General features: G+C 53.4%; 11 protein-coding genes across 11 annotated transcripts; 6 read left to right on the top strand and 5 right to left on the bottom strand.

Moving 5' to 3' along the window:
• Positions 1-52: 52 nt before the first annotated feature.
• J4E87_006787 (uncharacterized protein) lies at positions 53-2,031 on the top strand (the record flags this gene model as incomplete). Its single annotated transcript, XM_049378388.1, has 2 exons — positions 53-471; positions 519-2,031. 2 exons carry the CDS (start codon positions 53-55, stop codon positions 2,029-2,031), a joined length of 1,932 nt encoding a protein of 643 aa, XP_049231781.1.
• A 507-nt stretch (positions 2,032-2,538) lies between these two features.
• Positions 2,539-3,243, top strand: J4E87_006786 (uncharacterized protein; the record flags this gene model as incomplete). Its single annotated transcript, XM_049378387.1, has 3 exons — positions 2,539-2,543; positions 2,580-2,623; positions 2,672-3,243. 3 exons carry the CDS (start codon positions 2,539-2,541, stop codon positions 3,241-3,243), a joined length of 621 nt encoding a protein of 206 aa, XP_049231780.1.
• A 442-nt stretch (positions 3,244-3,685) lies between these two features.
• Positions 3,686-4,436, bottom strand: J4E87_006785 (uncharacterized protein; the record flags this gene model as incomplete). Its single annotated transcript, XM_049378386.1, has 2 exons — positions 3,686-4,158; positions 4,214-4,436. The coding sequence occupies 2 exons, from the start codon at positions 4,434-4,436 to the stop codon at positions 3,686-3,688; spliced, it is 696 nt and encodes a 231-aa protein (XP_049231779.1).
• Positions 4,437-5,225: 789 nt separating this feature from the next.
• J4E87_006784 (uncharacterized protein) lies at positions 5,226-8,829 on the bottom strand (the record flags this gene model as incomplete). The annotated part of the gene is made up of 3 exons (XM_049378385.1): positions 5,226-6,379; positions 6,426-8,739; positions 8,788-8,829. 3 exons carry the CDS (start codon positions 8,827-8,829, stop codon positions 5,226-5,228), a joined length of 3,510 nt encoding a protein of 1,169 aa, XP_049231778.1.
• A 640-nt stretch (positions 8,830-9,469) lies between these two features.
• Positions 9,470-10,057, top strand: J4E87_006783 (uncharacterized protein; the record flags this gene model as incomplete). The annotated part of the gene is made up of 5 exons (XM_049378384.1): positions 9,470-9,474; positions 9,547-9,590; positions 9,640-9,775; positions 9,825-9,926; positions 9,976-10,057. The coding sequence occupies 5 exons, from the start codon at positions 9,470-9,472 to the stop codon at positions 10,055-10,057; spliced, it is 369 nt and encodes a 122-aa protein (XP_049231777.1).
• Positions 10,058-10,303: 246 nt separating this feature from the next.
• PRE6 (Proteasome subunit alpha type-4) lies at positions 10,304-11,272 on the bottom strand (the record flags this gene model as incomplete). The annotated part of the gene is made up of 4 exons (XM_049378383.1): positions 10,304-10,646; positions 10,695-11,082; positions 11,134-11,193; positions 11,242-11,272. 4 exons carry the CDS (start codon positions 11,270-11,272, stop codon positions 10,304-10,306), a joined length of 822 nt encoding a protein of 273 aa, XP_049231776.1.
• A 202-nt stretch (positions 11,273-11,474) lies between these two features.
• Positions 11,475-13,362, top strand: J4E87_006781 (uncharacterized protein; the record flags this gene model as incomplete). Its single annotated transcript, XM_049378382.1, has 5 exons — positions 11,475-11,640; positions 11,690-11,753; positions 11,803-12,736; positions 12,783-13,277; positions 13,330-13,362. The coding sequence occupies 5 exons, from the start codon at positions 11,475-11,477 to the stop codon at positions 13,360-13,362; spliced, it is 1,692 nt and encodes a 563-aa protein (XP_049231775.1).
• Positions 13,363-13,415: 53 nt separating this feature from the next.
• Positions 13,416-14,456, bottom strand: J4E87_006780 (uncharacterized protein; the record flags this gene model as incomplete). The annotated part of the gene is made up of 1 exon (XM_049378381.1): positions 13,416-14,456. One exon carries the CDS (start codon positions 14,454-14,456, stop codon positions 13,416-13,418), a length of 1,041 nt encoding a protein of 346 aa, XP_049231774.1.
• Positions 14,457-15,194: 738 nt separating this feature from the next.
• On the top strand, positions 15,195-17,255 carry J4E87_006779 (uncharacterized protein; the record flags this gene model as incomplete). The annotated part of the gene is made up of 2 exons (XM_049378380.1): positions 15,195-15,281; positions 15,381-17,255. The coding sequence occupies 2 exons, from the start codon at positions 15,195-15,197 to the stop codon at positions 17,253-17,255; spliced, it is 1,962 nt and encodes a 653-aa protein (XP_049231773.1).
• Positions 17,256-20,166: 2,911 nt separating this feature from the next.
• On the bottom strand, positions 20,167-21,717 carry J4E87_006778 (uncharacterized protein; the record flags this gene model as incomplete). Its single annotated transcript, XM_049378379.1, has 2 exons — positions 20,167-21,576; positions 21,628-21,717. 2 exons carry the CDS (start codon positions 21,715-21,717, stop codon positions 20,167-20,169), a joined length of 1,500 nt encoding a protein of 499 aa, XP_049231772.1.
• A 268-nt stretch (positions 21,718-21,985) lies between these two features.
• FAL1 (RNA helicase) lies at positions 21,986-23,280 on the top strand (the record flags this gene model as incomplete). The annotated part of the gene is made up of 3 exons (XM_049378378.1): positions 21,986-22,271; positions 22,320-23,174; positions 23,222-23,280. 3 exons carry the CDS (start codon positions 21,986-21,988, stop codon positions 23,278-23,280), a joined length of 1,200 nt encoding a protein of 399 aa, XP_049231771.1.
• Positions 23,281-25,082: the final 1,802 nt, after the last annotated feature.

Below are 25,082 nucleotides of genomic sequence, written 5' to 3'. Positions count from 1 at the left end.
CCCCAAGGACTGTCCGACGACAACACCATACGCGCACTGTATCACCGCCAACATGGACGCGCAAATCGCCGAATGGCAACAACGCTCCGAGGCACTCAAGCCCCTCAACCTCAAGCAAATTGAGCCCCACCTCCTTGAACTCGATGCCCACCTCACCCTCCGCTCCCACATTGTCGGCTACACCCTCTCCGACGCCGACACCATAGTATGGAAGACGATCCGCGAGAACCGCGTTGCGCACGCCTTCATCAAGCAGGATCTGATGAAGAACCTGTGTCGCTGGTTCAGGTATATCGAGGAGGCGTATCCACAGAGTGTGGTTGTTCTCAGTGGGGGACAGGGTAAGAAGGAGGATGGGAAGGCGAAGGGAAAGAAGGAGGGGGGCAAGAACGATGACGCGAATTATGATATTGGGTTGCAGGATGTGGGTGATGGGTCGGGGATTGTTACTAGGTTTCCGCCTGAACCTTCGTAAGTTACTCTCTCAACTATGCGAACCAATTCTAACTGTATCGCAGAGGTTACCTCCACATCGGTCACGCAAAGGCAGCGCTGCTCAACGACTATTTCGCGCACGAGAAGTACAAGGGCAAGCTCATCCTACGTTTCGACGACACAAACCCCACAAAGGAGAAGCAAGAGTTCCAAGATGCTATCGTCGAGGACTGCGCGCTTCTCGGCATCAAGCCAGACCAGGTCTCATACACCAGTGATTGGTTCGACCAGCTGTACGAGAGCTGTGTGCAGGCGATCAAGGATGGACTGGCATACGCAGACGACACAGTACAGGAGAAGATGCGCGACGAGCGCATGAACGGTGTCGCTAGCGCCCGTCGTGACGCCAGCGTTGAGGACAACCTTGCGCACTTCGAGGAGATGAAGAAGGGCAATGAGGAGGGCCTGAAGTGGTGCATTCGCGCAAAGATGTCGGTTGACGACCCGAACAAGGCCATGCGCGATCCTGTCATCTACCGCTGCAACCCCCAGGCACATCACCGCACCGGCGAGAAGTGGAAGATCTACCCTACCTACGATTTCTGCTGCCCCATCGTCGACTCGCTTGAGGGCGTCACCCACGCGCTACGCACAACAGAGTACAACGACCGCGACGCACAGTACCAATGGTTCATCAAGAACCTCAAACTGCGCAAGGTGCACAACTGGGGTTTCGCGCGTCTAAACTTTGTCCGCACGGTGCTGTCCAAGCGTAAGCTCACCAAGATCGTTGATGCCGGTATTGTTGCGGGCTGGGACGACCCGCGCATGCCAACTGTCCGCGGTGTCCGTCGCCATGGTGCCGTCATCCCGGCTCTCCGCGAGTTCATCCTCAAGCAAGGTCCTTCCAAGAACATTGTCAACCAGGACTGGTTCGCCTTCTGGGCAACTAACAAGAAGCACATTGAGCCTACTGCTGCCCGTTACACTGCGATTGACGATTCTGGTCGCGTTCCCGTCACCATCATTGGCGCGCGCGAGGGCGTCATCTCCGAGGACAAGCCGAAACACGCCAAGTACGATCTCGGTAACAAGAAGATCGTCTTCAGCTCCTCTGTCATCATGGAGCAAGCCGACGCGCAGTCTTTCGCTCAAGACGAGGAGATCACACTGATGAACTGGGGTAACGCCATTGTGCGCAAGATCAGCCACTCCATCAACCCCCTCGAGATGGCCAAGCACGGCCTCAAGACCGTCACCGGCCTCGAGCTCGAACTTCACCTTCAGGGAGATGTCAAGAAGACATCCAAGAAGGTCACTTGGTTGAGCAACGATCAAGATCTCATCCCTGTTGAGCTGGTTGACTACGACTACCTCATCACAAAGGACAAGCTGGAGCCGGATGACAACCTTGACGACTTCCTCAACAAGGAGACTGAGACGAGGACCAAGGCTATGGCTGACTGCAATGTTGCTGAGCTCAAGGTCGATGATATCGTACAATTTGACCGCAAGGGCTTCTTCCGCATCGACCGCGCTTTTGCGCATGGTGAGGCGGTTGTTGCGTTCCAGATTCCCACTGGCAAGAGCAAATAGATCTTGCTCTTGGACTTTACGCATTAGGTATGCCGTGATAGTACAGAACTGGCACCAGTTCAGTGCACCCTATCACATCCAGAATCAAGAAGGACTAAAGTCAAAGCTCTCATGTGCCACTTCCACTTCTCGATTCTTTGATTTACTAAATGTTCTTTTGGGCTGCCTCATATGTACAATCAAATGAGGAAGTTGAGTCCTTCCTGACATCTTCCTTCTAGTTGTGATTCGCTTCTGCTTCTTTCATGGCCGAATGAAGGCCACAGCTTCCAGGTTGCCATGCATTCCAAACTAAAGCATTGCTCCTTCCCTCGGCAGAAATTTTCACCTTCACTTTCCTCGCTCATTGTTCATCGTAGCTCCTGCAGACTCCCTAAAATCTCCTCACCTTGCTGGCTCGAAGTTTCTTCTCCTTCTCTTCTACATCTCCATCGCCGCTACCTTCAAACTCACGGCGTATCTTCGCCTCAGCAATTGCCCTCACGCAACAGCACCAGAGGAGTCACCATGAGGTTCTCCGTTCCTGCTGTCTTCCTGACAGCATGCAGCATGCTCACAGTTACTGCTGCACCAGCAACCGGAACGGGAGAAAGTGAGTAGTGCCACCCACCGCGACGAAAGCTCTTGCTAATGACCACAGCCACCGATGTAGCACTCGGCTCCGAGACCATCACCCTCAACCTAGGCCACAACGGCATCAACGTCGGCGACAGCAAGACCCTCTACCACGACGTCAACAAGGCCCTCGAGGAGCTCTGTTCCGAAAACTATTGCCTGGACAGGCCCGCTTCATTCTCCGTCTCGGTCGTAGAGTCCACCTCGCGTCCCCCGTACCAGAGGCGCCGCGTCAAGGCGTCAATCAGCCTGACCGTCCTGATGGCCGACTGGGGCGGCCGCGCCGATGTCCGCAAGGTCTTGAGCAACACCATCGCCGCAGCATTCGAGCGCGGAACCTACGATCCGAAGAACTGCTACATGAACCGGATCAAGGGCGACAAGATTGAGCATTTCCGGGACTGTATGACGACGGACTATGCGGAGGTGCTTTTGTCGAATGGATACAACATGAACGTCTTGTTTGAGGGGCCGCATGGTCCGGTGAAGGCGCTGAACTATGATTGTAAGAGGGAGGTGGATGATATGGACTCGTTCTTGAAGAACGACTTGCCGTGGAAGCCGAAGGATGCTGATGTCAATTGTATGCCGAAGTAGATGCGAGGGCGATATATGATGGGATATAGAGGGGTATGTAGGATAAAGACGAGGATTCACCCCGGAAAAGGCGAGGGGATGGTGGAATACAGGCGATCTCATTTGATGGTCACTGAGGCAGCGTGATATTGCCTAAGACTTTCAGGCTTCTCATAGGATCTTGAAGTCATACTGTAGTATGAAGGTAGTAATGAAGCTTCACATTCAAACAACAGTGAGGTTGCTCATGGGTATCAGATTGATTCATGTACCATAGCTAGATCTTTTCTAGGCTCGTGACTCTTGTCGCGGCCACCGCCCACCCACCCGACGACATCATGTCGTCATACACAAATCGTTATGAACAAGCCGCCAAACGACCAAAATTCTGTCTGGCGAGGCATTGTCAAGTCCGACATGCTTCAGCGTGATCATATCTTCGAGCCGCAAGCCAAGTGTGGATTTACTTGGAGTTCGACCCACCGCCCTCCTTCCTCCCCTGCGTCCCCTCCTTAGTAACCTCATCAGGCTCACCCTCCTGTAACTTCTTCTGCCTCTCCTCCTCACGCTTCCTCTCATGCTCCCTCACCATATCGGGCGGGCTATCCTCAATGAGGTCCGAGTCACCACTCAGTCCACTCCACTTAGGCAGACCATCCGGGATATCCATAACACGCTGGCCGTAGAACATGTGGCAGCGGGGCTTGAAGTACGCCTTATCCTCGTCGGTCTTGAGGTGCACAAGCGAGGGGAAGAGCAAGATCATGTTGCGGCCCTCGTCCATGATGGGCGAGTGGCAGTAGGAGCAGCGCACTTTGCAGGGTAGCTTGTGCTCGATGGATTTGTCGGTTGGGTCATACCATTCTAGGTCGTGGTGGCCGTTGGTGAAGTTGATGTCGTCTTTGTGGAAGATGGCGGCCCATTGGAAGGGTGCGGCTGAGGGGAGGATGTTAGTATGCATGCTGTGTGTGATGAAGTATGGGAGGCTTACCATGTTGTGTCTGGCAGGTGGTGCAATGGCACAGCTTGCTGTCTAGAGGCTCTCTTCGGCTGAGCTGGTACTGAACCTTTCCGCAATGGCAGTTGGCCTCGTACTTGACGTCAAAGTCCTCGTTCTTCTCGTGGACGCGGTAAGGGGGACGCTGCTTCCACTCAGACTTGCCGGTCGTCTCCTGACCGCGGCTCTGGTCCTTCTTAACCTGTTCCTTGTCCATTCTGAAGGCGGATTGAGAGAAAGCGGGATACTGTCGCGTGAGGTGTGAAGCAACTAGTCGGGCACGGGGTACAGCTCTTGAAGTCGTTAGAAGTGGTAGCCGACGGAATGCAATTGAAGCTGCGGACATGAATAGAGAATTGGAGGGGATGTGGTGGTGTTACGTGGGTGGTTTTGATGTTTGCTTGCCGTCATCATCGATGCTTTATTTGGGGAGGCGCGTTGATCTGACGTCACCATGACCACAATTCCGCTACGCGACAACGCGTGCTCTAGATTCCTTATCCCCATTGTGGGCATCGATCGTCAAAAAGAATACGCCCACGCGCCTTTCCGTCAGCGAAAACGCTCAGATATGGAGCCCAGATTTCGCCTGCCAATGCTATGCTTTTGCTACACAATCCCATTCGTCAATTCCTCCCCTAGTGTCCCACTCTCCCGCACTTCATCGCGATCGATCTTGCATCGCGGTCTGCTATGAGCCGTAGCCCATGACCCTGACATCGTCGGTAGCCGTGCATTTGGCGGCAGCCATCGTGTTTCGCCATGTTTGATCTACTAATGATGGGTTTTCAGCTACCGCATCCCCAAAAGCCGGTTGTAGCTGGCATTTGCGCTAACGCACGGAGTGGTTCCGTGCCTAGCGTTCCACAAAGTTTCATCGCAAGTAGCTTAGGTTCCTTTCAGTAGCTTTTGAGCTTCTTTGCTGGACAGACCGAAGACATTAATTAGGTAGTCGAGTCTGCCGACGTTGTTAGTACAAGCATTTTGGTCGATTGATCATCTTCACTCACTTGATGTCTCCTGCTATCCGCCTGCGCACAGCCTCGAACTCAACTTCAGCTTTGTCTCTTGTCGCATCCTGCCTCTTCGAATTAATCGTCTTGACACGCAGCTTGAATCTTCCGCTGACAGGACGGTGATCCGAGACTTTGATGGTGTCGTGTCGCCGGTATTCCAACTGCTTGATCCTACCCAAGCCGCGGTACAGCAGCCGATCACACCATGCAGGTGATCGCTGCTTCTCAGAAGTATCGTAGTTGTCGGTCCCCACGTCATACTTGTAAGTCGGAGCAAAGTTGATCGGCATCTCGGTGAACGCCCTCAAGCGGAAACCAGGATTGCGCTTGCGGGACAGAAGTAGCTGATCACGTTCGAGAAGCTTCGCCAAGTTGCCTTGCTGCACAGCAGCGACAACAGTGTTGCGAGGCATCGCGTCGATGCGGTAATTCAGATCGCCGTTCAGGATACAGATCTCGTGATCCAGAACCATGGAACCATCACCACCTCCAACAAAGTAGTTTGCGCATGAAGTTGGTGAGCGGTTCTTTGGTAACGGTGCGTTCTCCATGATTGCGGCTGCATCGTTGTTGCGATGTACTGTTTGGGTCTGACCAGCTGCAAGATGGCAATTGATAAAGCAGAGCGATGAATCGTCGATGAAGAAGCGCACAACGAGCGCACCCTTGTTGCCAACACGACCGCTGAAGCCAAGCTTAATTTCAGCTGCACATACGTCGCGGATGTTGGCCCGTTCCGAAGCCTTTACAAACACACAGGTGAACAGACCGACGAGGTTGGCCGTATGCAGGAGTACGTAGTTCTGTTTTGGACTGTACTCGTCCAGGACGCGAACAAGATGGTCGCGCCACGCTCGATATTGATGTGACATGTGCTCGCTCTCCGATGTCTCTTTGTGCTTCTTTCTTTTGAAGATACTCTTGGCTGTGATCTTCTTGTCTTCCAGATCGACCAGTTCCTGGAAGCCAAACACAAGGATATCAGGTGGATTCTCAGGTTCGAGTAGTTCCCGGAAGAAGTTGCGGTCTTGCTCTGTATTACGTAGATTTGCGGGTTTGACTGCGCCGGCGTTCCATGTCATGACTCGCGCCGAGAGTTCTCTGAATTCGCAGTACTCCCCATCACGTTCTTGCATCAGGTTTTCTGCAAATTGTTAGCATGGCACTACATGATACACAGTACGACTTACCGAGCCAATCGTCCTTCATCATGCCGTCCCAGACGCGCAGCATCGTGTCTGTGCCAAGGGACGCAACCTGGAATCTATCGAGTTTCCAGATGCTCGTACGATCCGCCAAGATGCCCGCTATTGGCTTGTCGTGTGCCTTCCAATCCTTCAACACCTTCCAGGGTGTCGACTTGGTGTCGTACACGTATATCATTCCAGTACTGTAGCCAGCCCAAAGGACGTCACCAACACCGACCAGGGAACTGATCTTGTACACACTAACATTCACGATTCCAAGGCATTCGAAGCTCTTCTTGGAGTATATTGTAACTTTCCCGTCTGCGTGTCCGAAGTACATGCGGTCGGGCTGGCTGCTGATGATAGCACCGGAGGTTACGTCTCCGACATTGAGCTGAGATAACGAACCCTGGGTTAATTGCTGGAAATGGTTGTTGTCCGACGTGCGGGCGTAGACGCGGATGTCTTTCGTCGTGGCTACCCATAATTGCGAGCCTGAGATGATAGAAAAGGTGCTTCCACGGGGGATACGGTAGGTAAGCGGGGTCTGCTGTAGGGACGGGCATCCGAACTCGTCAGCTGGCCAAATGTGTAGTACGCCGTCCTCATCAAGAGACCACATTTCTGCAGCATAGCGGAAGATCTTAACAATGACACTCCTAGCGTGTGCGTTACTCTTAGTGTGCACTACACTTTGCGTGGGGATGTCAATCTCATGCATTTCGCCTGTGTTCGTTCCTAGCCATAATCGCTTGCCTTCGTCTTCCACATCTTTCGCTGGCCTGAAGGCAATCGCTGTGGCTTTGACTGTATCGCCATGAGCTAAGCTCATGAGTAGTCGCCCGTTCAGAACGTTCCATACGTTCGTCACGTATCCGGTTGTACATATGTAATCGCCACAAATTGCAAAGAGCTTGGTCTCGTAGCCGGTGGGGATACCGGCTATGCCGTCTGGGAACACTGGTGGTCTCCGATTCGCTTGTGAGGAGTCCGGGTAGTCCGTTAAAGCAGTCGTCGGTTGCTTGTCTGCGCCCGTATCTTCTTCATCCGAGTCATAGGTATACGGCTGTGATAGCTGCGATGCCTGCGCAGTAATCGGCTGTGACGGTCTTCTCATTTCCCCCGAGTTCCGTGGAGGCGGTGGTTTCGGAGGTTCTAACGCTTTTCCGGGACTAGCGGATATGGCACCAGTTGTGTTGGTCCGCCGAGGAGGCGGCATGAACTTGTTGTTCGCTTCTTGCACCATTTGCCCAGGACGGGTTTGATCGAAAGACCGTCGGACTGGCAAATCAGGAGGAGGTGCTCTTTGTAGTTGTACACTCTTCCGCAGATCGAAATTGTCCTTCTCTCGTCGCGTAGGTAACGATGGGCGGTCTTCCGGCATGTCAGTCGGTGATGGTGGCGGCATCGTCTTCTTCAAGGCCTGCTTTCCTACTGGCCGGGGGTCCGCGAATGGGTGGTTCTCGGCGACTGCGTTAGATGCGGGAGGAGCTGCGAAATAACCATTGTTGCCTCCAGTCATCTTTGGTTTCGAGAAGCCTGGGATGACTGGCGGAGAGAACTCACCTTTCACGCTCTCTCCGCTACTGCTGGGTGGTGTACTGAATGGAGAAATATCTGCAGCGTCTGATGTGGCTTCGGGCGCCAGATTCGCACGAGCTGGTAGATCCACAGAAATCGACTTTGGTGGGATCTTTGGTTTACCGGCTCGATTCACAGGCGGGGGTACAGGAGGCGCAGAGGATACCGGTCGATCACCCTTTCGCGGGTCCTTGGCCGAGCCGTCGCCTGTGTGGGTTGGAAATGTAGATTTCGCGTCCGTCGCGGGGGTGCCATTGCGACTGGGCATCTTGAAGAACCTCTTTCCGGCAGACACCGCTGAGGGCGAATCCAGCGCGGCGTGCTGGGCAGGTCGCTCGGGCTGCGGCGAGAGTATGGGAGAAGCGGAGGACTTGGGCGGTGATCTTGGTGACTGGACAGTAACCTTTGGTGGGGACCTTGTTGGTGATCTAGGCGGAGAAAAGGCCATCATCGACGTCGGTCTCTGCTTTGTATTGCCCCAGAGCGACCTTCCGAGGGTGTTCGAGCGCGGAGTCACTGTCCCACTCCCACTGTAGTCGGCCACACTGGGCGAGGGTCTCTCAGCATAGTCTCTGGGCATGTCCAAGGATATGCGCCCATCTGTCCTCCTGTTGTCCTCGGGCATAGCAAGGCGATCATTGGGGCCGGGCGAGCGTTGTCGCGGAGTGGCAGGCGCGGCCGGTTTGTTTGTGCTGAGGAGGTTCTCGAACTGGGCGCGGAGGGAAGACACTGGCTTCTGTGCTGGGCGTCAGCAACATCTTCGTGCTGGGAAGGAGCTACTCACTATGGACGAGTCGTCCATGTTCTCCTCCTGCTGGTTGTCCATGATGATTGTGTTGTCGTCAGCCGGCACCGGGAGGTATCCTATAGCTGCGCATCGACCAGTGAGGTCTTCTTCCCATTTGGCGCTTCTTGTGAGGGTGGAAGGGGAGGCTGTCGCTCGCGGGCCGTCATGCAGCCAGCGCTACGGAGGCAGGATCCAGAAATAGCCTGTGCAGTAGTGTTTGTGGTAGTGGATACGGTGGCGGTGCGATGTGGTAGAGGCCCGAGTGACTGTAGGGCTCCCTAGCGGAGACGCGTATACTGGCTGCTAAGAATGTTCGGCGACAGGGAAGACCGGCGACAGCGCGGGGGTGCAGGTGTTTCGCAACTGTCGGAACGCAACGGCTATCGCGACTGCTCTCCGTGTGTGTGTACGGTCAGGTGACGTTCCGGTTTGCAGGCGATACCCGTGGACAGAGGCTCTTCAGGGCTGCGTTGGGCGCGAGCGGCTTGGAGCGGTGTTGTCGTGTCTTGCTACTGTCATTCCCCACAGCGCAGCAGCACGGAACCCTGCACACCACCAACGGCAAGGCGATCAGGCACCGGCGAATTATAGACGAGCATACAAAACGCCAAACTAGCCAGCCTGCAGCCGTCAGTCTGTACTCCCATAGCGCCGTAGTCCCCCTTCACCGACACCAACCATGTGGTAAGCACGCTTTTCTTGTCGCCTCCGAGACTCCCCCGCCATGACCTCCGCGGCTGGCTGATGCCCATGTAGCAGACACGTCCTCAACGCCCAGGTCTCCATCCGCTCGCCTTGCTGTACGTCGCCCATCCTGAGGTGTATGTGATGAATGCTGAGAAGGGATAGGCAAGAAATGGTTCGACTGCGCGGAATGTCACCAGGAGCAGAGCGACCACCCGCTCATGCAGACGTTTGACATGGTCTTCATATGCAAAAAGTGCAAGAAGGCCTTCCGTAAGGATGCGCGCGAATTCGAAGACGCGTAAGAATGGGATGTGTATTTTCATGTGGCGCTGGCTGATGAGTGGTAGCGACGAGTACTGCCCGCACTGCGACAACCATTTCGTTCTAGAGGCCAAAACTCCCAAGGCCTCGCTGCAGGTCGAGGGCGAGGATGTTCGAAAGGACGCCAGGCACGTCGCATCCCTGGTTAGTGACGGAACATTGCTAACAATTCTGCAGGATGCTCAAGGACGAACGTGTACGAGCCGAAGAGATGCGCACCATATTCGATGTCAAGGAAGCACCGGACAAGTTGGGCTGAACCAGTGGGACACGGCGACATACAGTACTATGCGTAGCACAAGCTACAAACCCGTAGGGCGGGGGCCCTCACCCAAGAACATCACGCGACGAGCGAGGGGTTGGACGTGGAAAGACACTTCATGGTGTGCTAGATTGCCATTTATGAGCACTAGCTGGTCGTATCTGCGTTATACAGAATCATAAAGTCTATCACCCGACGCCACTGCTGTTCATGCCTTTTCGCCATCAGTCGTTAACCATGCCTCTATGCGCCACCGGATCCTGAGCCCTCAGCTGGGGTCTGGCGGGTGAGAATAGCGGCCTGGCCTGTACCGGGCTGCCGTCCAGGCCTCCTGTTCGCCGCCTCTTCCTGCTTCTCTGTGTTGATGTTCTCCACGTATTTCTCAATGTCCTCGACGGGCAACATCTCGATGGGCTTTCCGGGTGCCATGATGGCAATCTCGATGTTCTTCGCGCCAGTCTGTACCACCTCCAATAGTGACTTGACCGTCAACTTGATAGTCTCTTCCCGGTCCATCCCTTCCTTGTGGTTACGTTCGAGGAACTCGCGGACTGTCTTGCTCGACCGGCCGATCGCATTCGCTTTCCTGGGTAACATTAGCACAGAGAAGTGTAAAGATGTGTATGCAACCTACCATGCTGAGTAGATACCAGAAGGCTCGGTCTGGTACAAGCGCGGGGTCTTGTCATTAGGGTCGAAGCCGACTATCAGTGTGCTGATGCCGAATGGTCGGACACCACCACTCTGAGTGTATCTCTGCTGCACACCTGCAACGTACTTGGTGATGTACTCTATCGATACCGGGTCTTCGACTGTGAGGCGATGTGATTGTGCCTCGAGGCGGGCCTTGTCGACAAGGATACGGGCGTCGGCGTTCAGTCCAGCGAAGGCGAGGGCAACGTGGGTGTCGACGAGGCAGATCTTGGAGGGTGTGATGCGGGTATCTTGCAGCTTCATTGCGGATCGCTTCTCGCAGCCGAGTACTACTATGTCCGAGCCCTTGACACCAACGGCGCATGTTCCTGGGGCGAATGAGCAACTGACGTTCGTTTTCTCCTTCATAGACTACACACCTCGCTTGACTGCTTCGAGCGCATATTCAACCTGGAAGACGTGACCGTCAGGACTGAAGACTGGCGGAGTTAGCTAGGCCCGCATCTCCAAGTGGTGGTTGTTTGTACCGGAGAGAGCTCGATCGTAGCCGGACGCCATTGTGAAAGTGGATGTATGGTAATCTGTAGGCTCCTCGTTGTTTTCTTGTATACGGCGACGATGGCTAAGAAAAAGCGGCTGGGCAAAGAGGTACGGCTGTTGTCAAGTTGCTCGCGGAGCTCCAGAGCTGTCCGCGTCGCTGCTCCCGCCTAAACTACGCCAAGGCGTCTGGCCCGTGCTTACCCTGTCGAATTAGGTCATCATGGTAGATATTCGTGAAGGCGACTTGATTATTTCCGCCGCCCGTCGCATTTCTTCTCCGGTCAATTGGGATGGCATCTTCAGCGCGCTTGGTCTCGTCACTGCGACGAACTGCACTCTCTTCTCGCGTCGCATCGCGCTATCAATATTTGCGACCAACAAGTCAAGTGCGATGGACGGGTAGTACGTCAGCGACTTCGGAGCCTCACCAGCCAGACGAAAATGGCGGAGTGAAGGGTCCGACCGCGTCGTCGAAATCTATCAAGTTCACTTCCGAGTCGTATGTGCTGAGGTTTGGAATTTTTGAGGGATTTGCTAACGCCACGCAGATACCCGCATCTTCAAAGAGACTCCAAATTCGCCAAAGTCAGCGAGGAGCATGTAAAATATTTTCGAGAGCTTCTAGGTTCCGATTCGGCCATCATAGATGGTGTGTCGAAAGATGCATCGGATGATATTGAAGCCTTCAACAGCGACTGGATGCGCAAGTTCCGTGGCCATACCAAACTAGTCTTGAAGCCCAGTTCCACCGAAGAAGTCAGCAAGATCCTCAAATACTGCAATAACAACATGCTCGCCGTAGTACCTCAGGGCGGTAACACTGGACTTGTTGGTGGCTCTGTGCCTGTGTTTGACGAGATCGTGATCAACATGCAGAGGATGAACGAAATTAGGTCCTTCGATGAAGTATCTGGTATCCTCGTCGCTGATGCTGGCGTGATCTTAGAGAACGCCGACAACTTTCTCGCTGAAAAGAACCACATCTTCCCATTGGATCTCGGTGCTAAGGGCTCTGCCTACATTGGTGGCAATGTTGCGACAAATGCCGGTGGTCTCCGTCTCTTGCGGTACGGTAGCTTCCATGGAAACGTCCTAGGTATTGAGGCAGTCCTTCCGGATGGTACCATTGTAGATGACCTTTCGACGCTCCGGAAAAACAACACTGGTTATGACCTGAAGCAACTGTTCATCGGCGGAGAAGGCACTATCGGCATCATCACCAAGGTCTCGATTATCTGCCCAAGAAGGTCACCTGCCGTCAACGTTGCATACTTTGGGCTGGAAAGTTACGAACAGGTCCAGAAGGCGTACATCGAGGCGAAAGGGCACCTATCTGAGATCCTGTCAGCCTTTGAGCTGATGGATGGTCGCACACAAAAGCTGGTCAACAGGGTCACCGGTAAGAAGATGCCTCTAGAGGGCGAACATCCTTTTTACTGCCTGATTGAGACCAGCGGGTCTAACGCTGAACATGACGGCGAGGTAAGCAAGCCCATGGCACGACCATACCGGAAGTTGACCTTTTTAGAAACTGCAAGCATTCCTTGAACACGTAATGGAGACCGAAGTCGTATCCGATGGTGTTCTCGCCGAAAACCAAACTCAGATTCAAGAGCTCTGGTCATGGCGCGAAGGCATCACCGAGTGCCTTGGTCATGATGGAGGTGTCTACAAGTACGACTTGTCGATACCCATCGCTGAGCTCTATGATCTGGTCAACGAGACACGCGATCGCTTGACAGAGGCTGGACTGCTTGGCAACGACTCCTCGCACCCCGTAGTTGACGTCGTTGGATACGGTCACATGGGCGATGCCAACTTGCACCTCAACATTCCAGTCAGGAAGTTTGACAAGGCTGTAGAGAAGAAGCTCGAGCCTTTCGTTTACGAGTGGGTACAAAAGCGTAATGGCAGCATCAGTGCCGAGCATGGCTTGGGAGTGACGAAGAAGCCATATATTGGATACAGTAAGAGTGAGACCATGATCAAGTTGATGAAGCAGATCAAGGATCTATACGACCCTGTAAGTGGCTGTTCGAGCTCGATCCGTTTTCATCATGTGCTGACTTTGACAGAACGGCATCATGAACCCGTACAAGTACATATAGACAGACGCTGCAGCACATCCAGTAGACCATTCATATACACATTTTTATCCACCTCAGATCTTGCTCTTCCCTTTTCCCAGCAGCTTAACCGCATTACCCTGATAGATCGCATCTCTCTCCTTTTCTCCAAACAAACTCTCCAATCCATCCTTCATCCTCTCTGCAAACGCCTTCACAAACTGCGTCTGCGTAAAAGGGAAATCACTCCCATACAACAACCTCTCATACGAGATCTCGAATCCCTCAACAAACGCCTTCAACTGCCCCTGCCCCCCACTCTCTCCATCAAACACAAACCCTGCGAGATCAAAGTAAAACTGAGTATCGAGCTGCTTCCGCACCGTCGAAGCATTCAACACCCTCCCGCCCGGCACCACGCTGGAGAACTGAATAAACCGCGTCATAAGGGGCGGTAACGCACCGCCAGAATGCGGAATTATGAACTTGATGTTCGGACACCGGTCCACCGTCCCCGTGCTGAAGAGATTGATAACCGCCCTCGCAGTATCGAAAAAGAATTCAAATATAGGCACGGGGTATTGCTCGCCAAATGGAAGCGCGTCTGTCGTCTGGACCGGCTCAACAGAACTCCTAACGCAAGGTTTAGTCGGATGAATGAAAACCGTCGCACCGATCTCGTTCAACCTGTCAAACACCGCGTCCATCGCTCCATCTCCCAAATAAACCCCATGGTAATTCGTGAGCAGGCCAAAGCCCTCCACGCCTTCCTCGACGCACTTCCTTATCTCCGTCAAACTCGCCTCAACATCCGGCAACGGCAGTGCAGCCCATACACCAAACTTCTCGGGATGTTGCTGCTTGAGAGATGAGGCATAGGCGTTGCATTGCCGTGTTAGATCGATTGCTAATCCTGGATTGCGCAGGTCGATATTTGTCCCCGGGCTGGAAATGGAGAGGATGGATTTGGAGACGTTGGCTGTTTCCATCATTTCTAGGTGTTGGGGTGGAGACCACGAGGGGATTGCGGGCATGCCGTCGGGATGTGTGTGCCCGTTTTCGGCGAGGGCGGTGCGGTAGAAGGGTGGGAGGAAGTGCGAGTGGACGTCTATTCGTTGGGGGAGGGGGGGTGTCATGTTGGCTGTGGGTTGTTGTAAGAGCGCTGTGGTTGTGTGTGCTAGAAGGATGATTAGGCTGGGGATGGATGGGGTCATTGTGGTGGTACCTTTCTGAGATGGATGTGATGGAAAGATCAGATCAGATATATTCACAGAAAGTCGATTTGTGTTTCTACTGGACTTTCCGCTCTTGTCAGAAGTAACGAATGCTATGCTTACTTATGCGATGCAATGCGCGGCACCTGCATCAAGTGATCCATTGACATCCGGCACCCCGCTCCGACGGTTGCACTTAACAGAGCGAAAGCACGTTGGTCGTTGTGCAACTCTTTCAGTAAGAACCTGTACATAGGCACTGCGCCTCTATTATGTGTGAGCATACTGCGCCCACAAGCTGGTCCAGCAATTGCAAGCTTGGGGACTGGATGGCTACTGCATTCGGACGAGACTTCTCATTCCAACGCAGGATGTAGCAAACAACAACGTGATAGCAGCTACTCTTAGTGTTCCCCCTCAAAACTATATGACTCTCACCGCACGATAGTTCACCCATTGAAATATCGCGTCAGAGCGTGTGAATGCTCAGTGCGGCACGCATGCGCCGATAAAGGATAATGATCCTGACCGTCGATCGCGTGCCCCACCCGCGCCTTCCAGATGAGCGGCGGGTCAACTTTTTGATTCCATCACTTGCAGCCATGACACAACGTCGTCCGCCACACCACCTTTCCCGACACCCTCAGTCGCGCCTTCACGATGGAGAGGATTACGGATAAGATCAACGCGCTGCCTGATGGCGCCAACTACTTCTCGCTCGAGTTCTTCCCGCCCAAGACGGCCATGGTGAGTCTGCCCCGCTCGCACGCGACGAATGTGGAGGGCTGCAGTATGGATAGGGAAAGAACATCGCGAAAGAAGAATTGGTCGCTAATGGCTCTCTAGGGATTTGCGAACCTACAAACACGTTTAGAGCGCATGTCGCAGGCTCTCCGACCACTCTTCGTCACCGTCACCTGGGGTGCCGGCGGATCAACAGCCACCAAGTCGCTCGAACTCGCAGAGATATGCCAGCGCCAATTGGGTCTCACAACATGTCTACATCTGACATGCACAAATATGAACCGCCAGCTCATCGACGACGCGCTCGAACAGGCAAAGGTGTTGGGCATACGGAACATCCTGGCGCTGAGGGGTGACGCGCCACGGAGCGACGAGTACAGGGACGAGGGAACACCGCCGGAACAAGACTCAAACAAGGACTTCACCTGGGCGATTGACCTGGTCAAATACATCCGGAAAGAGTACGGCGACTACTTCTGCATTGGTGTCGCTGCGTATCCAGAGGGCCACTCGGATCAGAGCCATCCCAAAGACCAAGATCCGATGCACGATCTGCCATACCTGATTGAGAAGACCAAGGCTGGCGCAGATTTCATCATGACCCAGCTCTTCTACGATGTTGAGGCGTACGACAAGTTCGAGAAGATGCTGAGGGAGCACGAGAGCGGAGTGTTCAAGACGATACCGATCATACCGGGGCTGATGCCAATACAATCCTACAAGATCTTGCTCAGGACGACGAAACTATCGCATGCGAAGCTACCATCGGATATGCTGAAGCGACTGGACGCGGTAAAGAGCGACGATGAGATGGTGAAGCAAGTCGGCGTCAAGATTATGGACGAAATGGTGGAACACATCAAGGCGCGGCCGGATACTTGCAGGAGAGGTTTCCATTTCTATACACTGAACTTGGAAAAGGCGGTGTCGCATATCGTGGAAGACACGCACCTCATACCATCCACTATCGAAGACGACGACGATGTCATTGTCGAGACCACTCCCGCCATCAACCTTGAGCCACCACCGAACGGCATGGTGCCGCGCAGGCGACGATCATCTGCTGTTAACTCTGGCCCGCACAACAGAGTAATAATATCACACCCGTCCGCGGCCAAGTCAAGCAATCACTCGTACGAAGCTACGGAGGAGGAAGCTGGTGTACCGAGGGGTCCGATCAACACCCGGGCGAACACACTGGCAATCTCAGAGGGCGAAGGCTCATTGGGTCGCGAAGCCACTTGGGACGATTTCCCTAACGGTCGTTGGGGTGATGCACGTTCGCCTGCCTTCGGTGAAATTGATGGCTACGGTCCAACCCTCCACGTCTCGACGCCGCAAGCTCTCAAGCTCTGGGGCCACCCAGTCGAGAAGGATGACATCTCAAAACTCTTCCGCCGCCACATCGAAGGAGACCTCGAGGCCATACCATGGAGCGAACAAAGTCTGTCTCCCGAGACCCTGACCATCAGCAAGCAACTGCTCGCCCTCAACGCAAAGGGCTGGTGGACAGTTGCCTCGCAACCTGCCGTCAATGGAGTCAAATCTACCGATTCCGTCTTCGGCTGGGGCCCTAAGAACGGCTACGTCTTCCAAAAACCTTTTGTCGAGTTCTTCATCCCCGCCTCCGAATTCGCCATTCTCAAACCTAAGCTTGATGCCCATGAGCAAGTCACTTACTTCGCTGGTAACGCCGCCGGAGAGTTTGAAGCTAGTCAAGAAGATGGAGTAAACCCTGTTACTTGGGGTACATTTGCTGGCAAAGAGATTGTTACGCCTACTATCATTGAGGCTGTCAGTTTCAGGAGTTGGCTTGACGAGGCGTTTAGCATCTTCAGGGAGTGGCAGAGGATTTACCCGCCGAGGAGTGCGAGTAGTACACTACTTGGAAAACTGAGGCAAGATTATTGGCTTGTCAATGTTATTTGGGGTGATTTTGTCAATGGTGAGGGGCTGTGGGAGTTTTTGGAACAGTAGCTTGTATTGTAGATGTAGGTATGGGAACCTTACGAAACTAGGGCATCGTATACGCCATTCAGACGCGCCTTGTTTGCCTCCAACATCCGTGACATAGCGTAAAACCATCACAATTCGTTGATTTCTCATGCGCGCGCCAATCATCTTTCTTGCGTTGGCACTTGTCCCCAAGGCTGGAACGCCACTTCCCTTCTATTGGAGTCAACCTGACCCAGGAAGGAAGCACCCCTACCCCGCCCTGCAGACGCCCATCACGACGTGTTCATCTACGCCATTTCCCCTCTTTTTATACACCGCTTGTCCGTTTTCCATCGACGTCGCTTTGGTACGACCACGAGAGATGGCTCATAGCAACCCAGCAAGTTCCTTATCATGGACCGGGACTCTTTTGGCCCCATTCGCTCGCAGGCGATATCGTACGGTGAACGATCTGGCTCGTCGACCGCCGGGACCTTGGCCAGTGAAGGCGGAGGATTCGGGGAACAAGTATGACAGAAGCGATGAAGAATATGGCAGAAGCGATAAAGAATACGAGACAAGCGATGAAGAAGAGGAAGAAGAAGAAGATCAAAGTTCACAGCCCAGTAACGACGACGACGAAGAAGAAGAAGAAGAAGAAGAAGCGGAAGCAGCAGAACAAGATAGCGACGACTACGGAGAACACGCGAACAAAGAAGATGCAAGCCTACAAGCCGAATCTCGAAGCACTTACCCAATCGATGAAGATCAGTCATCCGCAGATGATGACTTTATTGTAGTGAAGGGAGATCCGACCTCTCAATCAGTCATCGCAGCCTGGAACAGAACCTTCTGTGGCCAATCTCAGTTGATACTGGCACGTGAAGACGCACTGCCGTTCACTATAGGACAGAGACTGGGTGGCGGCGGTGTCGGGATCGTTTTCGAGACACACATTGAAGGCCTCCCGCTAGCCCTGAAACGCACCTACACGCGCCGGATCTCTTCTCAGCAGCTCAACGAAATCAAGATCCTTGGCCGAATCTCGAAGCATCGCCACCGTCATGTTGTGGAGTTGATTGGATCCTATCTGCATGAACAAAGAAGGGGGTTTGAGATTGGCATGTTGATCTGGCCAGTTGCTCAGACGGACCTCGCATCGCTACTCCATGACTTTGGCATCTTACAGCAATACTACCGGGATCAGCCTCAGTCGCAGGAAACGAAGAAGATTCGTGCAGCTATGGAGCCACTTCTTGCCCTCATACCATCAGGGGTTTTGAGACCAGATCTCTTGCGACGCGAAGTCAAACAAGTTGTGTTCTTGTGCGAAAATCGTATCAGGCGGAGCTTAGGATGCATAGCCAATGCAGTTGCCTATCTCCACGAACACAATATCCGACACAAGGATCTCAAGCCCTCCCAGGTACTCCTGTCAACCCAAGGACTCTGGCTAGCTGATTTCGGCTGGTCTGCAGACATGTCGGAGCATGACAGCAGTACCACCAGCGGTGATGAGATGATGACCACCAAGTACCAAGCGCCGGAACGAGCGAATAGCGAACGCTGCGGACGTTCGGAGGATATCTTCTCGTTGGGGTGTATCTTTCTCGAGATGGGCTATGGTATGATATCATTAACTCGGGATAACCCACGCCCTTGGATGCAAAAAGGGTGGTCCTTCCAAGCAAACCTGGATGACATACAAGGCTGGATGAAGCCGTTGAACAAGATTGTTTGGAAAGAAAAGTTCTCCGAAGGTGCAAGCTTTCGTAATGTCACTTTTACTACCAGCTTCCCGCAGCTATTGATGCCAATGCTAGCACACGCCAGCAGCGACCGGCCCTCTATCCAGGATGTCCTGCACGCTCTTTCTGTCGCAACTTTCGTCGGCCACGGTAACAGTATGTTTATCGATGGGTGTTGTCGGCCGCACGCTCACGTCGAGTTTATCTGAGAGAATTTGGACTTCGAAAGACACGAATACATGACAGAAGAAAAATTGGAAACGACACGGTTACGGACACGACAGTCGATCAGACCAACTCGGTTCAAATACCATTGCATCAGTCGCCAGAGCCACTAGACGGGTCGCGGGGTCGCGGACGAGTCTCGATAGCACACCTTACAGCAGGTGACGCAGTGTATAGACACAAGGAGCAGAAGAACCAGATCCTACCTGGGTATGAGGTCCATCAAACAAACGACTATCCTGCCAACCCCGGATCGTTCACACACTCATCAAAGATCCGGGACGTGCTCCAGCGGCGGTACAGTGTTTAGACCTAGGGATCGCGATTTCCAGCAATGAAGGATTGTCAACTCTCTTAATCGCCAGTGGATAGACCATCTCTGGCTTTTGCTATGTCATTGCAGTTGTATGTCGATGGATCTCCAGCTCCGGACGAGGAGCGTCGAGACGCTGAAGCCACGGGGAGCTCATCTTTACAGCAACCAAAACGAGCTTGCATGGGGTGGTACAAGCACCAAGAATGAGCGTGGTGATACAGTATCGACGTGGTTTTTTATTCAGACTACATAGTCACCAACAGAACCATGTTTCTGAATATCTCTTATTTTACATGTCTCTCATATGCACTCTCGTCCTTACGAAGAGGCATTCATGTGGACGCAACTCCATAACGCCAGCCATGCATAGTTTTCTGGCTTATTAGCTCTTCTTGAGGTGAAAAGCAGACACCGAAAACAAAAACAATGCTCGGATGAAGAACGAGAAAATGGTGTAGTGGCACCGATAGAACAAAAGCAGCGCCTTATGACTTACTGGACTAGGTCCCGAGTTTCCCCAAATTCGCCGTTGACTGGCGTGTATTGTTTGTTCAAAGATGCCGGAATCGAAGTATTCGTTTGGTGAGGTGGTGGCCCAAAAGCCTCCTTCCATTTGAGAAAGGCCAAGGCAAGGGCGGCGTATATGCCAAAGCAACATGCCAGCTCACAACATGCCCGCGGCAGCCAAGTCGCGGTAGACCTTCTCCGGCATGACGTTGCCTTCGTTGTCCTCCATCTCGACCACGTTCTCCGCAAGCAGCTTCTGCTTCTTCTGGTCCTTCTGTATCTTACGCCACAGCTCCTCGGCCTCCTGTATGCTTGTAATCTCTCGGAAGAGGGTAGTGTTGGTGATGCCGAGACACTTGAGACCGTGGATATGACGGGGTTCGTTGAAGTGCTTGTCAAATGCGCGCCTGCCCATGTACACGAAGTTCCCGCAAATCTCGCAGGGGAATTCGACGCCCAGACCGTGGAGCTTGTAAAGCCAGAAGGGGATGGGCTTGCCGTCCCAGGCGAGTGGTAGCTTGAGCGGGTTGTAGATCTTGTCTTCGCTGTCGGAGTCGTTGTCCTCCTTTTCTCCGCCGTTCTCGGGCTGCTCTGCGTATAGCTGCTCTAGCTCTTGTTGGCGCTCGCGCTCGGTCATACCCTGCTTCCGCTCGACGTTGACCTTGGTGTCGCCGCGCTCCGTCTGCATGGCTGCAGCGAGCTTCCGTATCCTGAACTCGCGCTCGGCAACTGCTCGCTCCTTGAAGCGTTGCAAGTCTGAGGAGGCACCGTTCGCGTGCTTTTCGGCATCCTGCGCGCCGTTCTGACTCTCTTGTAGCGCCTTCTTGTGTTTCTTGCCGGACAAATGTGCTTCGTAGACAGTCTCTTTCGAGAAGCCTTTCTTGCAGGCTGAGCACCAGATGCCCTCTCCCTGCGCTTCACCGTTGACAGGTGCAGACGCCGTGGACTTCTTCTCCCAGCCTGGAACTGCGTCTTTCTCCCATGCCTCCTCGAACTCCTTGTCAAAGCTGGTGAAGAGCTTATCCAGGTTCTCTAGCGGCTTCGTCCGTCGCATGAAGCTCTCGAGGTAATCTTGTAGAGCTTTCAGGTAATGAAAGTAGGCCTCTGATTTCTTCTGATCGCGCCGGATATTGCATTGTGGAGGGGTGAAGATATCGAACTTGTCGAGGTACTCCAGATAGGTCAGACGGCGCGCGTTCTGCTGAACGGGAAGGTTGAGGTACTGCTCGTGCAGAGTCGTCAGGTCGAAGAAGCGACCAAAACCCTCCTCGCCGGTGAACATGGAGTCGATGGCTGCGATCGATGCCGTGTGGTCTTCGGGCGAGCGTTTCTTGTAGGCCTTCTCCAGGTTCTCGACAGGCTCGTTCGGGTATCGGCTGTGGAAGTCCTTGATGGATGCGATCTCCTTCATGAAGGACTCCATGGGGTCGCCGTGGGTGAGACCGCGCACCTCGTCCTCCTTCTTGCTGTCCTCATCCTGGTAGATCTTCAGTAGGCGGCTCGACTGGCTCTCGATCTGCTCCAAGAATCGCGCAATGTCGTGGTCACGTGCGAGGCGATCGCGAATCTGATGAGATGTTAGTACGCAGTTCGCGACGGACGCGAGGGTAATGCCTACATGCGGGGGGTCTTCTAGGAGTCGCTCGGCAGCGGCGTCCTCGAGGCGCTCGAGGTCCTCGTGGAGCTGGCGCTGATCTTCCAAAAGCATGCTTGCGGTCGCCTAGAGTAACTATGAGTCTTGGTATAGCAGCGGTTCGGTAGTGGAAGTGCAGACCTTTGCGGCGGTGACGATGTCGAGCTGGTGGTGGAGCCTGTCGCGGCGACATAAATCGCAGAACGCGCTAGTCAACGGGGCTAGCGCGCCGAGGCTCCGGCCCTCCGCAAAGCTGAGGCGCAACTGCTCCAAACTTTCCTGCACATCGCGAACGACTCGAAAACCACCAATCACCCATACCAACCCCGGCTTCACATTCACGATGGCGGACGGAATCGACCGAAATGCGGACGACAAGATCGAGTTCTCCACCTCCAAGGAGGTCACGGTCGCGCCTACCTTCGAGGCCATGCACCTGAAGGAGAACCTGCTACGCGGTATCTACGCCTACGGATACGAGTCGCCCTCAGCTGTGCAGTCGCGCGCCATCGTTCAGATCTGCAAAGGTCGCGACACCATCGCTCAGGCGCAGTCCGGAACAGGAAAGACCGCGACTTTCTCCATCTCCATCCTCCAGGTCATCGACACGGCTGTGCGCGAGACACAGGGTACGTCATGTCAGATTGGAGGTGCTGGACTATGCTAATCAGATGTAGCACTCGTACTATCACCCACTCGCGAACTTGCGACCCAGATCCAGCAGGTTATCATGGGTCTCGGCGATTACATGAACGTGCAATGCCACCCTTGCGTCGGAGGAACAAACGTCGGCGAGGACATCCGCAAGCTCGACTATGGTCAGCACGTTGTCTCTGGAACCCCAGGACGTGTAGCCGACATGATTCGCCGCCGCAACCTCCGCACACGCAACATCAAGATGCTCGTTCTCGATGAAGCCGACGAGCTCCTCAACCGAGGTTTCCGCGAGCAAATCTACGATGTCTACCGCTACCTCCCACCTGCCACCCAAGTTGTTGTCGTTTCAGCCACCCTCCCATACGATGTGCTCGAGATGACAACCAAGTTCATGACGGACCCCGTGCGCATTCTGGTTAAGCGCGACGAATTGACGCTAGAGGGCCTCAAGCAATACTTTATCGCTATCGAGAAGGAAGAGTGGAAATTCGACACCCTGTGCGATCTCTACGACACGCTCACCATCACACAAGCAGTTATCTTCTGCAACACGCGCCGCAAGGTTGACTGGTTGACGGACAAGATGCGCGACGCCAACTTCACTGTATCCTCTATGCACGGAGAGATGCCGCAGAAGGAGCGAGACAGCATTATGGCCGACTTCCGTCAGGCCAACTCTCGCGTGCTCATCTCGACCGATGTGTGGGCGCGTGGCATTGACGTGCAACAAGTGTCGCTCGTCATCAACTACGATCTGCCATCGAACCGTGAGAACTACATCCACAGGATTGGTCGAAGTGGACGATTCGGACGCAAGGGTGTAGCCATCAACTTTGTCACTCAAGATGACGTCCGCATCCTCCGTGACATTGAGTGTAAGTACCATTCAGCTTTTTCTTCAGACATCCGCTAATCCTCATAGTGTACTACTCTACCCAGATCGACGAAATGCCCATGAACGTTGCCGACCTCCTCGCGTAGAATCTCGAGCAGAATATTTGCATGCGATCGAACACGGGGGCACAGCAGAGATTCACGCTCACCGTACTGAGGTCACAGAGACTCTCACTCAAAGGACACGCCCGCTTCGGCGGCGAATTGGAAGTGGAGGAAGGGGCTCTTTAGCCGAACAGTAAGCCTACCTCTGTCGCAAGGCGTCTGTCACCTGGCTAACTTTGCGACTCTGACCAGAACGAAATTGTAATCAATACCCATAACGTACTCACAATTTATGACACCGATCACCAGCCGATAAATTTTGGTGGCGGTACCTCCGAGATCAGATCTGGTTCCGACTATCGCTATCGTTACACAATGATTGGCAGTTTGCGATATACTCATGACACACAGTTCCGGTCACATACTCATTGAAAACCAACAAATATTCTTGTGCCACGTCACGACATATCCGCAATTCTACGAGGAAGGAAATCTAATGAGTTAAACGCCCTTGGCAGCTGGGCCCGCAATCTCAACACAAGATCTTGCTGTCCTAGCGGAAGTAATTGAAGATGGCCTCACTCTGTTTTGGGGCCACCCCATGAGTCGAGTGGTTTGTTTCCGCTATAGCGTTCTCTGCACATCCTCGTGCATATCATTATCATCAATACGTCTTTCTTTAGTGGCAAACTCAACCACATGGCTAATGCGACATTGCACCTCCTGAGGTAACAATGAACCCGATTAAGGTAGCAGCGCTCTCCCTCTCCATGCAATGTGTTGAGTCTTCACCGTTGATGCGATATCACACGAGCTAGCCTTTTTAGCTGCAGTGTGTCAATGCTTCTGCTTAAGGCACAGTGGGGAAGCGACCGAGTCCTTGGTACAGTGACAATATGCTGCGCATGTTCACTGATAACGTAAGCAATATCTTCTGCCACTGAACGCATTGGAACGAAACATGCAGAGTGGTAGAGAGACCCTGGGGGCGAAATCAAACGCGAAGTGTGACCTAATGTCCGCTTGCGCGAATATAAATCCCACGAATTGCCCATGCAGAAGTGTTGAGAGTGCAACGTAGCGAAGAAAATTGAGACTGGCGAAAACTATGATCGATCATCCTTGAGTTGGTATGTCAGGTCGGAGACAATACTTCAATGTGTACCATCGGAGTACGCAATCACGTTCGATAGCGCATCGACATCAATCATCTACACGTATGGCACTCTTGTCCATTTGCATGTCTCTCTCCGCTCCGCCTTCGGCTTCCCCTCAGTCGCATCACAGTGCCATGGAACGGAGAGTACCAGCTTCAGGTGCTTCACCGGGGTTGGACCCTGCCTCATCACCCTCTCCGCTTCTCCGAGGCCGGAACCAAACATTGCCGCAATTTGAAAAGTCTCCGATGCCAACGATCTCTCTCATTTGAGGGGCACCTTTTCGTATGGGATGGTTGAGTGTTGCGGAAATTTTGAGGGGCTACATTGCGTCCCATCGTCGTACCAGTGGATGGAGTGGATGACAACCAAAATATCAAACCACACACAAACACACGAACACACTTGAGATCAGTCCCGAAGAATGAGGAAATGCAGGGTGAGAGTATAAACACGGCATATCCCCTCTTAGAGTCACTCATCCGCAAAAACTTCGACAGCAATCTACCATCTTCGACTTCGATAAAAGAAGCTCAAAGTACGATCTCTGCTCTTCTTACATCCTCTTCATCACTTCGAGCCAAAACAGCTAACACATCCCCAGTCACTACAAACAAAACGTACCACCTCCCCTTTCTACCACTCCACCACTCCACCTAACACTCCCTTCCCAGCAACCCAACCCGA

This window comes from Alternaria ethzedia, assembly GCF_023757985.1.
Source record: "Alternaria ethzedia strain BMP 0044 chromosome Unknown scaffold_17, whole genome shotgun sequence".
In the NCBI taxonomy this organism is placed as follows: Eukaryota; Fungi; Ascomycota; class Dothideomycetes; order Pleosporales; family Pleosporaceae; genus Alternaria; species Alternaria ethzedia.
The sequence above is the reverse complement of the archived record's forward strand: the minus strand, read 5'-3'. Positions and strand labels throughout refer to the sequence as shown.